Source organism: Oreochromis aureus, linkage group 16 (assembly GCF_013358895.1).
Source record: "Oreochromis aureus strain Israel breed Guangdong linkage group 16, ZZ_aureus, whole genome shotgun sequence".
Taxonomy (NCBI): Eukaryota; Metazoa; Chordata; class Actinopteri; order Cichliformes; family Cichlidae; genus Oreochromis; species Oreochromis aureus.
The window spans coordinates 11916874-11931937 of record NC_052957.1 but is presented as its reverse complement, the minus strand read 5'-3'; the positions used below and the strand labels follow the sequence as shown (position 1 = coordinate 11931937).

The window sequence follows — 15064 nt, the reverse complement described above, 5'->3', positions numbered from 1 at the left end:
AGAGTATAATTTTCTGGCTGAGAATGGCTTGTCAAATAAACAGTCAGTGTGCCGTTTGCCTTTCTCCCAGAAATTCATAATCTGAAATAATGAGACAGAATAATAAACTCTGCCGCATTAAAGTAACTGACAATGCTAGCACATGTGGGCTTCAGTGGATTTTTTTTCTCTCCTCTCCTTTAGTCATTGTTTTTTAGGAAAAAATCAAAAGTTTTTGATCGTATGTGCATGTTTACATGCATGTGCGTCCCATGTTTAAGGGTATTTCTGCACATTCTAGACTTTAATATCTTTGTACAGCAGCTGGGTATAGTATAAGTGCAAGGGCAGTGTGTATTTTCTTGTTTGTATTTATAAAGTGTTTCATTGTAAACTGCTTTATGTGTGCCACCATTTGTTGGCTGTCTGCATTTCACTTTTACATACATTCCCCATCATTTCCATAACCTACAGTATGGAAATAGTAATAGAAGAATGTAAAGTTTAGAGTGCAGCATGTGTGACTCCACAGCATTAGGCAAAACCCAACTGATTGGGCCAAGGTTTCTGTTAACTTTGGCTACCATCAGCCTCCTACCCTATGATCCATTTTGTTCATCCGTCTTGATTTTTAGCTAAAATGACAAATACAGCTACACACTCTAGTATGGGGTTGTCCAGGGCACCTTGGATTACAATTTGATGAATGGGGTTTTCTTTCTGGCTTTAACTTTCTTTAAGACTGATGATAATCCATTTTGATTAAATCTTAATATAATGTGTTTTGTTACAATAAAGTTCAATGTCCCCTTATGTGACAATTTTAGTCCTTTTTAGAAGTCTTAGACTTTTTTTTTTGCCAGTCTGGGAAAACAAATTAATTAAAGACATTGAAATGAAAGTGAAAGGTAAAAAAAAAAACCTTGTTCATGCTTGGTTCACCTTTCTGTGAGGAAACATCAACTTTAGATTCTTCCAGACCACACTGGAAAAAATAATAAAAATATTATTTTTACAATTGTTACAGTTTTGAATCTGAAGCTGTGATCTCCACACTTAAATCCAAACCACAAAGCCCACCAGGATTTGGGGGTTTCAGAACAGCCTAAATAATATTCATAAGAAATATTCTTGCATCGGACACAAACCTGCACCTCAGATCCAAATTCTGGTTTTCAGAAATTTTTCTCAAGAATACATCCAGTTTTACATATTTATATCCACCGAGCAGTACTAAGCTTTGAAATACTATTTTTTAAAACTTTTTAAAGATTTTAAGATGTAATATTAAAAGGTTTATCCAAAAAAAAACATCATTTCAGGTAGAAAATTAGTTATGCTCAAGAATTATTGATGTTTTTCAATGACAGATTGAATGACTGAAACACAAAGTGAGCTCAGTGAATGACCTCTCATTGTCTGTATTTCAGGGAGGTAAAATCCCTATTCGGTGGACCGCTCCAGAGGCTATCGCCTACAGGAAGTTTACATCTGCCAGTGATGCTTGGAGTTATGGCATTGTGCTATGGGAGGTGATGTCATATGGGGAACGACCATACTGGGAGATGTCCAATCAGGATGTAAGTTCTATTTATTTGCAAAGTTGCATTACTTTAATAGGTACACATCCATATCTGCAGGGCTACCACCTTTGCACATTTGACAAATTTCTGTATCTCAGATGAGATACAGAAAGAAGTATTTTAGTAAAGTATTCTCATAAAACTGAGAAAAAAATCACTTACTATTACAATGTATTTTGTTCTGAATATTATCTGCCTTTTTTCAAATGCTGTTTGTCTGTTCCTACATAAAGGTAATAAAGGCTGTAGATGAAGGTTACCGACTGCCCCCACCCATGGACTGCCCTGCCACCCTCTACCAGCTCATGTTGGACTGCTGGCAAAAGGAGAGGAACAATCGGCCCAAGTTTGAGCAGATAGTTAGCATCCTGGATAAACTCATCCGCAACCCCGGTAGCCTCAAAATCACAGCGAACACCACATCCAGGTATCAAAGCCATCTTACGTGTATTTGTTTTCATTATCATTTTTAGGTGCTTGTCATTTGTATATATAAAACTTAACACTTAAGAAAATACGAAAAGAAAAACCTAGAGCTGCTGGTCAAGACCATGCAAGGCTGGTGAGTGTCTCTTAGTCTTGAATGGTTTCTAAGTTGTTCTTTTTTTCTCTTCTTCTTTTAATTTTATTGCCATGTACTAGACTAGACAATCCAGTACTCTATTTTAGGTCATATAAAGTTCTGGCTGGTGATCATTAGACATATTATCAGCATATTTATGAAAGTTCTGCTTCTCAATAACATAATTTAACATTATTAATGTCATGAAAATTTGGGATGGGGAAGTTTCTTTCACTCGTCTTACCACCTGTACACAAAGGAGCTCAATATAAACGCCGCCTATTTCTTCTGCTTGTACAATTTAAATGCAAATTAGCACCACTAGAAAATTTATCAGATATCTTTTCTGATATTTTCAAAAATGTTATCTTATTTGTTTCTCACATTACTTTCTTTTTTGCCCTTGTTAATGCTTTGCTCATTTCCTTTATTGAATCAGTCATTTTCTCCCAGGGCCCTTTAAATTTTGAGGGGCTGTCTTTTGGTCAATTTGGATTGACACCTCTTTTAATCGCAGGGCAACATAACCAATCTTGTCAGTCCTGGGCAAGAAGTGATACAGGCATTGGGTCTGCAGCAGACGGCCATGGTATTATGTAGACGTCAAAGCTAGTAACATTGACTAATGATTTCTTAAGAAAGTGAAAATAGGTCCCTTGGAGTTTGCATGTAATTTTCCTGATTGGCTTTTAACACTGGGCGAGCACAGGCTGGCCGACAGAGGCTGGTGCGTTGATTTATGAGAACTCTCTGTGCGTATGTGTGTTTGTGTGTGGTGGCGGCGGCAGTTGCACAGCGGGAGCAGCTGCACTCAGCTCCACACACCTCGTTTGTCTCAGGGCTGTCCTGGCTGGCTAATGCAATACCCCCTCCTCCACAAAGCCCAGAACAAAGCCTGTGAACCAAGTAGAGCATCTGGAAACTTCGAGGGTGGGACCTGGTCAGTTTACTCTTCCTGCATATGGATGATGAGAGAGTCAGAAGGCCAAGGTTGACTGTCAGGGGCTAATTATGGGCCAACTGGAGTCCGGTAGAGGTTAGAAGCCATTGTGTATCTGACTTAACTTTCAGGATGTCTAAATTACGCGATTGCTGCAATCGCACTTTCTAAATCAAAGGTAGGTTTTTTTCTGCACAACAAAGCATGCTAATGGCTGCTTACAGTATTACCTTTAAATACATAACACTCAACATTTTATCAAATCTAAAATATTTATATAGAGAATATCTCAAATATCAACCTTTATCCAGAGCGGCCAGGAACATAGGTTGGATAAAAGGACTTGGGAAGCAAGAGGGATTGGTGCCTGGACTACGCTTGGCAATTGAAATGGGCAAACATTCAACTGTGAATGGAAACCACCTGATAGTACAAAAGAACACAGGCATTTATCACAAATATGTGTCTCCATCAATGCAGAGAGAGGCATTGTTTGATGAGAATATCTAAAAAGTCATAAGTATGAAAAACTGGATAGAAATTAAATAGAATAGTTGCCATTACATATGATGAACAATACTTCAATTCAGTTACCAAAAATTCTTAAACTGTTAGCTCAGACACTACCAAAACTCCACAGTGAAAATAAATTGAACAAAGAATTCGGAGCACAGTCACGTATTGTTGCTGAAATCAAATCAAAATGTCAGTTTAGCTTTCCTCAGCCCACCAGAGTACTGGTTAAAACTACATGATACCATCCAATCTGGCAGTGGCAGCAAAGGGCTCCAACTGAAAGAGCTAATATTACCCCTAAATATCAGTCTAAACTATCCTTGAATTGCCTAGGAGCTGTCACGGTGAAAGGTAATTTCATTCCTTTTTTGTGAGCTCAAAAATCAGAAGACAGCATAGTGCTGATTATTTGGAGATTAAAACAAGGAGAACTACAGAACAAAAAGGAAAGCTTAATGACAGCGAAAAAAGGGAATATATAACCCGACTCCCTTTCTCTCTGATGTAGTCATATTTTCGTCTATATTTTCAAGTGGGTGTTTTCTGCTTTGCTATATAGTATTAAGTAGACATTACCCCCGCCCCAAACCCCAAGTCTCAGACAGATGCTATCTTTTTTTATGATTTTCCAATTCATCACATCTCTCTGTTTCCTCACCAATCATTGTGTCTCTTGAGCTGCGAGGAGATGTTGCTGAAAATGTAACAACAAAGGAAACATTGAAAATGATAAGGGAGACGAATCAAGGTCATCTGCAGTTTACCTCTCAGTGGAGACAGCAGAAGGGAAAAAATGAGACAAAAAGAGGAAAAAAGAGATCAAAGATAGAAAGAAAAAGGGGTGTAGGAGGGGAGGGAAGAAGATCAATAATCCTGAAAAAAGATTTTTTTTTATAGCCCAAAACTTTAAATGGAAGATAGTTATCTTTTCTATATCTTAATTGATTTTTCCTGATTTGTTTTCCAGCAAATATCAGCAAAAATCTCTCTTGATTCCTCTTCCTCTTTTTTCAAAAAGAAGTAACACATATTTGAAATATTTTTTTAAATGGGTTTCTACTGTCAGAAGATTCACATATTACTTTCTTTTTGTGCTCATGCAAACCACCCCCTCCATCTAGCCCTCAATTCCCTCCTTTGCAGACAAACCATCTTTTCAGGGGGTCCTGGGGGCCCTCAGCATTTTGACAACCCTGTGATCTGGCAGGAAAAGACTCAATCACTGTAACAGCACCCACTCCACCACCTCAAGTGCATCTTTTTTTCTCCTTCTTTTTCTTCTTTTCTCCTGTCACCACTTGGGATACCATCTCAATAATCTCAATGTGCCTAATATTTTGTTGGCTTAGTGTGCTGTTTCTGACACCATTGCTCAGTGGGAGCTATATGATTTTTGGTTCTGACATCATTTTGATTATAGCTTAATTATATTATATTGATTTAATTAAAGAAAATTAAATCAATAAAATACATTTTAATTAGAGCAGGTGAAGAAAGCACATAACATATCTTATGAAATTATACCTTTTTTTCTGTAGGTACACAAACCCTGGCACATTTAGAGTGGCTTTAAACTTCCTTGCCAATTTCCAAGTCAATTACGCTGAGGTGGACTTTCTGGTATTCTAATGAGTTTGTTTACAGTGCTATGAATAGTTTTCCCCAAGGGAACACTATCTATCTTTTTTTTGTTTTGTTTTGTCCTGCTTTGCTGTATTCCCTTGAGCACCATACATATCTTGGCACAGGTGTATTTATCTGATCTTTGTGACAGATGCAGTATGTCCTTAGTTTTTGGAACCCAGTTTTAGATGATATTCAGAAAATCAGAATGAAAATGCACAGTGTGCTACTACTGGACTGATTATTGTGTTATGAGCCGTAGTTTGACCTGATATGGTTTGGCTTTGTTTCCCGTTCGCTGCACTAATGTGCTCAGGTTTCACAGTAGCTGAGGGAATCACATTTGTATAAACATGAGTTGCGGTATCTGAAAGTCGACATTAATAAAGCACATTGTTTCCTTGGGCCCTCTGCACTCTCCAGCTCTAATGTACCTTTCTTACTCTCTGTAAGTCTTTTTACCCGTCATTGTTCCTCAGCCCCCCTCCCTTTGGCAAACATCAATCAGAGCTAGTCACAACAGTGCCTGCAGTTTTTCCTTCACCCTCTACTGTTGACTGAGCATTTTAAAGCCCAACGCAGTGCATTTAATTTGATTTGATCCAATTGAAACCATCAAGTCTAATCAAATCTAATGTTACGTTCTGCTGCATGGTACATCTGCTACAGGAAATAATGACGGAATTAGCCAGAAACATTGCTAGCTCAAAATGATAAAAAAAGACAGTGAAGCAATGACTGCTGATGATAGCATCAACAATGAACAAAGGCTGATGTCTGTTGTGAAAATGCAGTTGCCAAACTGTTTCTGAGACGGCAAAGCATGCAGACCATTTTGCACACACACTCTGACATGTCTGACATGCTTCAGACTCTGTAAATGGTGCAATAGTGTATGCTTGAAAAGCCAATATAAGAGCATACACACCAAAAAATCTACTTTATATACACTTTGTATATATGTTATATATACATAGTTGTAGGACTAGTTCACTGTGACATCAGCTGGCTGTAGATAAAACAGAAACTGTGATACCTGGTGGTGTTTATTCTCCTGTTTTCTTTAAACTACAATATGAAAATCTTACAAGTGGTTCATCATCACTTATTGATATGTTTGCTTCTCCCTTGACCGCTTGTTTTTCTTCTTCTCCTGTCAGGCCAGCCAACTTGCTGTTGGACAGAAGCAGTTCAGAGGTTCCCTCAGTGGGAACGATGGGCGACTGGATGGATGGAATGAGGACCTTGCCCTGCAAGGAGGCCTTCTCTGGGGTCAGCTACAGCTCCTGTGACACACTGGCCAAAACCTCCACAGAGTAAGGCAACAACACACACAGACACACACATTAGGCTTCTTTGCCTATTCATGTCAGCAGTGTTTACAGGGCCCAAGTATCAGAGGTAAGGCCCAGGAATTTGAAGAGACTCTTGGTGAAGAACAAGCACACACATTCTCTTGTTCTCACTAAGTAAAGAAAGCTATAGAGCCATTACTAAAGGTGTCCAGATGAGACTCATGGTAACTCATAAAGACAGGTCTTTAGCTATGCTTTCAATGCTGCAAGTATGACCAGAGGGGAAGGTGAGAGCATTGAAAGAAAGAGAAAGAAAAGAGAAATCAAAAAAAGAGAGAGAGAGAGAGGGTAGAAGAGTTGTGAGTTCCATGAGGGAAAGGGAATAAGAGAGAAGCTATTGAGAGAGAGAATGAGAGGGGAGATTTGACAAGATAAAAGAGCAGCGAGAGGGGCCTTTGAAAGAGAAAATGAAGGCATAGCTGTCAAGTAGGTGTGCAAAGACATGGCACTCTCTGTGCTGTAAAGCATTAAAATGCAAAGAATACAGCAAGGATAGATTGCTAGAAAATTATTTGGCAGCCACATCTAGAGAAATCACAACTGGCGAGCACACAATATAGGACCTACAGTATGTTCACTTGATAAGAAAGTAGGTCCTACAGTGTGTTCACTTGGTATTGTTGTTCGGTCCCTTTCTTTCCCTCTCCCTGTCCTCCTTTTTCCTCGCTCTGTTGGCCTGCTGCTAGTTTAATTGATGTGGAATGTGACAGAGTAAATAATTGGACATTTCTAATCATTGTGATCAAAGCAGCCATTCTCTGCGTTGATAGCAGTTGTGGGGCCAATTGGGGACTGGTGGTCAGTACTACAAGCAGTTGTAACTCAATAACTGTACAAAGCAGGGAGTCATTAACTGTGTTGGGCTTAATATGCTGGAAAGAAGGATTGTGTATTGTGCATGAGTTTAAACTATGTTAAATTGGTTGGAGCTGATATTAAAAAAAGCTGTTGTTTAGCAGACCTCACAATGCCAACTGTAGACTTCATTGACTTGTAACTGGAACAGAATAGCTTTTCCTGGAAATATTATACGTAATGCTCTGTACTACCTTAAGACAAGCTCAAGTGTGTTTATTCTCCACACAGAGCGCTTAATCCTTGCTGTAGAGGAAATATATACTTTCAGCTTCCTGTAATTTTTATTATGGTTCTTTTCTTGTGTAGGAGTGCTACAGAAAATGTTTTTTTCTCTTCTCTTATAAGTCACTATCCAATGTGATAAATAAATGTGTTTAATCAATGAAAAAGTTATCTTAAAATGTTGTATTTAGTGCACAGACTAGGTGGAAATGCACAATCAGTTTTGACAAAATACATCAAAGACAAATTGCACTGAAGGAATCGTGCACTAAACATATTATATTGGTCTACAATGCCTTTTAAGTGGCTAGATGCTAAATTGGATCACTGCAGTATTAATCCACTGAAGGCTTCATCTAAGGCACCTAAGCTCAGCTACAAGGCAGAAGCCTTGGCTCAGACTATGAATTGCACTGTATAGATTTCTGTATTGATCTGTACAGTCTTAATCTAGTCCTTGATATTCAGCACAAGGCCTGGCAATGCTCTGACCTCAGAGGAACAGTTATCATACTTGGCCGCAGTGTGCTGAGTCATCTGTTGGAGTAATTGATTAATCCTTTTTTAAGAAGAGAAGATGGACTGACATATAAATACTGCATCATTTGGAGTATTTTTTTCACCTGTACACTGTCATGTCAAAATGTTTTCAAATCATTTTAGGATCTTTTTTCTTAATTTTTAATTTTTTTTGAATCTATACACTTTATTTTTATTACCCATTAAAGAAAACATTCTCATTGCAGTGGCAGACAAGTCATCATTGATGTCTTGTCTGCCACAGAGGTGAGAAACGCATTCTGTGTTTATTCTTAAAAAATGTGCTAATAGCCCCCATAACAATAATATCTAGTTTAATGTGTTAACATTGCTGGGCCTGGCTGTTTCTCAGTAGAGTGGTTCTGACGGAGGTCCACGTCACACAAGCCACTTGCCCAGAATGGGAGCCATCCATGGGGATCACCACTCTCTAACACCCAGCTCCTCTCCACCCTACTCAAGCTCTGGATGGTGGGTGGAGGACCAAGGCCTAGGTCTAAGATCAATAACCTCCAGAACCACTGATGGGCTTTCACTTGTCTGACCTTTGAAGGGATAGTTAGTTTTTATTGAGTGGTAACTTCATCCCACTTTAGGCTGTAATTATAAAAAAGAGTAAAATGCAACATGCTCTAAAACAGGGCTAATGATTTGGTGCTCAAAATACTGATACAGTGTTAATGTTGATTAGTATTGCACACATAATCAGCAGTAGATGCTGGTTTCAGCCTCTTTTGCATGCTAATGACCAGAAAACAATCCAAATGAAAAGCTTATAAATTACAGATTATTTATTTATCTTTTTTGTTGCAAAGGTAGATAGTTGTAAATCCAAGTATTGTGTCAACGTGACAACAGAAAATAATTTGTATAATCAACACTTAAGCAACTATCCCTTTAAATCGTCACACAAAGTAAGGCAGAATCTGTAATTTGGATCACTGTCAGTTTCTGGGTTTTCAATTGTATCTACATGTTTTTAACTCTATTTCAAACTAAACTTTCTGCTTGCATATGGAAAATAAAAACATTGTTTTGATTTTTAAAAAGCACTAAATGGCTGAAAGAGTTTCTTGCAGTAATGCCATAATCCCACTGCTTCTACTAATACAATACAATATTTAGGAGAAAAGAGTCCTAACATGTGCTGTGATTGCTGTGTACTGTAAAATCTATACTCTGTGTGTACTGCTTTGTATGTATTTTACATTTTTGGTAGTGTATGTTTATTATTGAAGAAATGGTGCAATATCTAAATTAAGCTGACTAACTTCTTTGTCTATTTCAGGTTTACACTGTATAACACTCTTAACAACTGTATTCTAGATAACTCAAGTGGTCTTTTCTTTGAATGCATGTAAAGTAACCAATCTAGGAGCTTTTAAGAGTATTAACGCTTTAACAGAACCAGTTTATGAACCAGTGTCATGTTCAACACATGTCCCTGTGCTGCTCCTCTCCACAAAATTATGTGTACCTGTCAAAGAAATCCAGCTTAATGCAATGCAGAAGAGTAGTTCTGTTCTGCCACTGTGGCCCTCGCATTTTATTGTTTTCTACACTGACAGGGTCATAATGGCAGCTGTCAGTGAAGCCTTCTGGGAAATGCAGTCCTTTCCAAATGACAGGTGCACAGGGAAGCGAAGGGAGCAACACTGGGAGCATGCCACTGTTGTCACACGGATGTCACATTTACTATCACTAACGCACACGTTTCCATTTTTTCCTTCCCATCTTTCTCTCTGTCTGATTTTGTCCCATTTTTTTTCAACCTCACTCTGCCCCTCTCTCCCCTTTTCTCACTTTTCTTGCAAACCAGGGATCTAAAAAAGGTTGGAGTGACTATTGTAGGACCGCAGAAGAAGATAGTGAGCAGCTTGAAAGCCCTAGATTCTCACAACAAGAATGGCCCAGTACCTGTTTAAAAAAATGGACCCGACAAATGAAAACCACCAGAGACCTATCTGTTGGTCTGTGTTGACAGACTGTGTTTGCTAATCGCACTCTAACACAGTGGCTGCATATTCAGACTGAAAATGGCGGAAAAATATGGCATGATTCAAATGATGTCTTTCATTGTTTCATTTGAAAGATGTCCTGGCAGAGAAGTGGAGAAGAGCTCAGTTCAGTTCTACCTGCTAGGTAACTGGCTGACTCAACCCTCTGCCCCTCTGTGCCCATGTTGAGTTGCCTTACAGACTAAGAGGGGGGTAGAAAGCAGAGAAAAGAGAAGAAGGTCAGAGAGACCTGATCAGGAAGACAAAGGAGAACTGTACTGGGATGCAGGGCAAGGACTGCATTAACATATAGCCGGACGTCTCCATAATTATGGCTTAACCACAGCACGCCCGAGAATCAGCCTGTAGTCCAAGGTAGTGAAACGACTGAAACACCTTGCGAAAAAGAGTACGGCGGACAGCAGCAGCTGCCCCACTTGTGGAGCCCTCCTGAAGTGAGGAAGTCTGAAGCGTGAGATTTTGTTGCAACTACCTTCATTTACCGTCTCTATCCATGCGAGATCTCAGCTGGAATGGACACACCGAGATGCTAACCGAGCCATTTTACTCTGTAGCTCTGATCTATAGCATTTGCATTCAGTAGACATGTCACTTAAAAGCAATAATGATATAATCAGTGGAATAATTTCATTGTATGGAAGCCATGAGTCTATCACATGTAAAATGTATTGAATGCTGTGCTTTAAAAATAACAGGGGCCATAAATCACTTCACCCACAGATTTTTCTTTATGGTGACATCTGTGTTCTTTGTGCTTATGAACAGATATTGTACAGTTTTAGTGCAGTTCTCTCTGTAACCCCTTTGTGTGAAATCTCAGGATGTATACTTCCTTATGTTTTCTCAAGCAAGGACAAACTGATGGGAAAAATGGAGCAAACTAGAACTGAGAATTCAGGTTAAGAAACATGTGCAAGAAAAGGGGAAACAGAGGGATGATGATGAGAGACAACAAGTAAAATCAATGTCAGCCCTCTGCTTCTGCTGTTGATGTATTGCAGAAGTGTGATATACTCAGAGCTCATGTTTCTTCTTTAAGGAAGACAATTTAGCATCATCAAACTCCCACAACTCTGATTTACTTTCTAAAGAGTGGAATTTTTGCCTGTGTAAGATCAGTTTAGTAGGTTGAGATTAACACTGCCTATCTGAGGTTATAGTCCAGTAACTTAGGTTTGAATTCATAATTTATTAATAAAAGCCATTTAGGAGTTGTCATTTTGTTTGATTGGAAAAATTTGTGTTAAAAATAGTTTGTTATATTGTAAAATTAACTTTAACCAATTATTTTTGGTGTGTTTAATGCAAAAAAAAGTTGAGTGCCTCCTGTAGTTGGACTTGGTTTTGGTTTGACGTCAAGAAAGTCTTGGCCTTCTTTCTCTGTTCTCTTTGGGATATAGAGTTGGTTATTACCTAAACTAACTAGATTTTGCCCTGAAAGAGATGCAGCATATCTAATAGATGATTGCTTTCTGAGATAGTATCCAAGTACGTCATATCTCCAGTATGGGCTTTCCTAAAAGCACCTTAGAAGACCTTTGTACAGTGAAGTACTTTACGATGCTAGTCTCCTGCTTTGATGTCACCCAGTCAATGCCTCAGTGCAACATGTACCCAGATGTTTTGAACTGGCACTTTGGTACTTTGTGCTTTTGGTTGGGTAATATGTAACAAGAAGGATGCAATATTTAAGTTTCTTCAAGCACTTAGTACGCAGTATTGCAGCACTTTGAAATGAAATGTTATTGCCTTGGCGCTAGATTAAACTTGTCTAACAGACGGGGTGATTTTGGTGCTTTTGGGAAACCCAGCCTTGGTCAGTCTGTCAGTCCTGTCTTCTTTTCTTTGGTCTACCTGTGGATGCTACTGTTGCTGCTATGTGTTTTAATTAGCATGTACATAATGTAAACCATTGTTATTATGGCAACTAGCACTACAGATCCCACTATATGTACATGTCCATCCCTTTTTTGTACAAATGTTTGTATGTATAAAAGCCTGAATAAAAATTGTGCAACATTTTTAATTAAAAAAAACAAAGAAAAATCATTTGTATTTTATTTTATCTTGTTTTGAATTATATTTGTCAGCTTTGTTTTTTTTCTACAATAAAAAGGCAATTATGATTACGTTATTTATTTGTTAACATTATACAGTGCATTGTTCGTTTTTTGGGAGGGTGGGGTGAGGGGCGTAGAGTAAATACTGTGTCAATGCTGTCTGTGTTTTGGTTCTAGACTTACTTTATAAAAATGACACAGCTGAGAGAGCAATACTGTTATAAGCCCTATATCCAGATTCCTAAATTTATGTTTCAAGTCTGATTCGAGTGTCTGTGTGAGAGTTTATGTGTGGAAATGTAGATCGCCTTGTCTACTAATGTAAAATGATTTGTAGTGGAAACATTTATATTTTTATAATAAATATTCTCAAAATATTTTCCAAAAAACGGATGATGACAGACCTGCTCCTGTGTTTTTTTATTTGATCATGTCATAGTCATGCAGGCCGACAATTGATTTTTATTACGAGCCCATGATTCACATGTTAAATAGACCAAAAGTGGAAGTTGTTTTTTTTAATCTAAAACATTATTAAATGTCTTTTTTCTTTTTATAATTTTACACCCAAGGGAATTTTTTAATCAGAACTCAAGCAATCCCAAAATTAACATTTGAAGTATACAATCCAAATGATCACTGATAGGCACCATCAAAAACCGCACTCATGGAACTGGTAATAACAATCTAGGGTACTTTACAATGAGAAAATAACTGAACCTTTATTTTAAACTCAGTAGGTTTGTGAAATATAAATAAAAATCAGGGCATTTATAATGTAATTAAAATACACAGAATCAAAATTCCAAATTAAAGAAATTATTAGAGCTTAGAGTTTAATTAGAGTTTGGGAAAATGTTATGGTTATTTAACTAACAAGCTAAAACAAGTTAAATATAATTACAGTGTAATTCTTATAAGCATGATGTCCTATCTTCCTCCCCTCACCCCAACTGGTTATGGCCCATAGCTGCCTGTCTCTGATCCTGGCTGTGCTGGAGGTTTCTTCCTGTTAAAAGGGAGTTTTTCCTTCCCACTGTCGTCAAAGCACTTTCTCAAAGGGCGTCATGATTGTTTGGGTTTTTTCTGTCCTTTGTTCTTTGTATTATTGTAGGATCTTTACCTTACAACATAAAACGCATTGAGACAACTATTGTTGTGATTTGGTGCAACATAAACAGAATTAAAGAGAGTACACATGTGTCACATTAATTTTCAAGAAATTTTCTTTAACAGCTGGAATGAGTTCAACATGATGTACATATTTTACCAGCATTAGGGGTATCAGGATGAATCATACCTTTATCGGAATGGTTAACAAAGAAATCAGTTTCAAAACTATGATTGATTGATTGCAATTGATTAAAAAAAGACGCACAGATATATGTAAACATGCCTCTGCCACTTAAATAGGAATCTCAAATTGATAAAACAAGTAGGCAATTTTGTAATTATTCTTCTTCTGTCTACCTATAAACACTTACCAGGATAAAAGAATAATTCCATCTGTGTATATTAAACAAAGTATTAAGATTCCAACATTTCCCAAACCAAACCAAATGATGTATTTTTCCCATTGTATCAATGCACACCAACTTTGTAAATAAACAACTTTTAAAAACCTTACATTTAACACTGAAACATTTTGTCATTAATTTGTAGTAATCTGTCTTTTACTAACATCCTGTCTGTTACAGGTTTGTCACAAGACACATTCCAAACCACTTATTACTCTACTCGTCCATGCTGGACCCACCTCTTCCACATCCTCCACATCTGTTAACCAGCTTCCCACCTCTGCCTCTGTTTTTAATCTCTTCCACTCTCCTCCTTGTGTCCACAGCCACATCTAATAAAGCATTTTGTTTCCGATCATCCATGGTTAAAGTTGATTTGTTTCATGACTTTAATGCGGAAGATCTGTATTTTCTCTCTATTTTTTTGCTGACTGGGAGGAGATGAGATGTGTCAGAGAGGGGAAAGAGTGATGGTTGCTCTGCTCAGTGTTGAATGCTGACACTATCCAGATGGTCCCAGGCAGATGTGCACAGTGAAATAAGAGGACATTGCCCTCCTCAAGTCGGGAAACAATGAACACTGTATGCTTGACACCGCCACCAATTTTTCTCTTGTTTTTTATCTAGAAGACCTTTGTGGTACTGAAATCGCAAGGGTGATGAGAAAAAACAGAGGGAGAATGAAAGTGGGGGAGGTATAGAGAGTGAATGTTAACAGATGATGAAGCCACAGACCAGAGGAAAGAAGGCAGGTGTGCTAAACATATGATGCCTGTGGTAGTTCTGTCTAAGCAGATAAGAACTTTTCAAACAATGGCATACTATAATGGAATAATGCAAGAGAAGATTAGCCAACAGCATTCATCACCCTGCTTGGCAGATACAGAAAGCATGGTTCCAGTTGGAGAGTAATGATAATGAGAAAACAGAGTCATGATGTGTAAAATGAATTTCTCACTTTGAGCAGGGGTAACATGCAATCATGAAAAATACAGCTTTGCAGTAACACACTGGTCCTCTTTCTAGGATCTGCCAAACACCACTGTTTCCATTTGGCCTCAGACATTTCAGAACAGTCAATGAAACTGTTATTGCTGTGGTTTTCAAATCATCTCCCCAATCCTGTGTGTTAGACACAAGGACAATGAAGAACAATAAAAAAAAATGTTTTATGTTGATTTGAGGCCAGTGTTTTTAATCTGGTGTCAGTCATTTTTCCATCATCTTCATGGGTCCATAGTTTGTGTTTACATTTTCTGCTGCAGTTGTGGTTAATCCTTGAAACTTTTTG

The 15064-nt window shown here is 38.0% G+C and overlaps 1 protein-coding gene across 4 annotated transcripts in view; it reads left to right on the top strand.

Annotated features, from left to right (window-relative positions):
• Positions 1-13870, top strand: part of epha3 (eph receptor A3) — a 109675-nt gene extending 95805 nt beyond the window's left edge. For 2 of the 4 annotated variants that reach the window (XM_039600027.1, XM_031729237.2), the window contains exons 14-17: positions 1410-1559; positions 1796-1989; positions 6364-6519; positions 9998-13870. In XM_039600027.1, the coding sequence (XP_039455961.1) occupies positions 1410-1559; positions 1796-1989; positions 6364-6519; positions 9998-10103 (606 nt within the window). In that variant the 3' untranslated portion in view covers positions 10104-13870. Of the gene's footprint in view, positions 1-1409; positions 1560-1795; positions 1990-6363; positions 6520-8530; positions 8650-9997 lie in introns of all 4 variants that reach the window. The other 2 variants (XM_039600028.1, XM_031729238.2) reach the window with 2 other exon arrangements.
• Positions 13871-15064: the final 1194 nt, after the last annotated feature.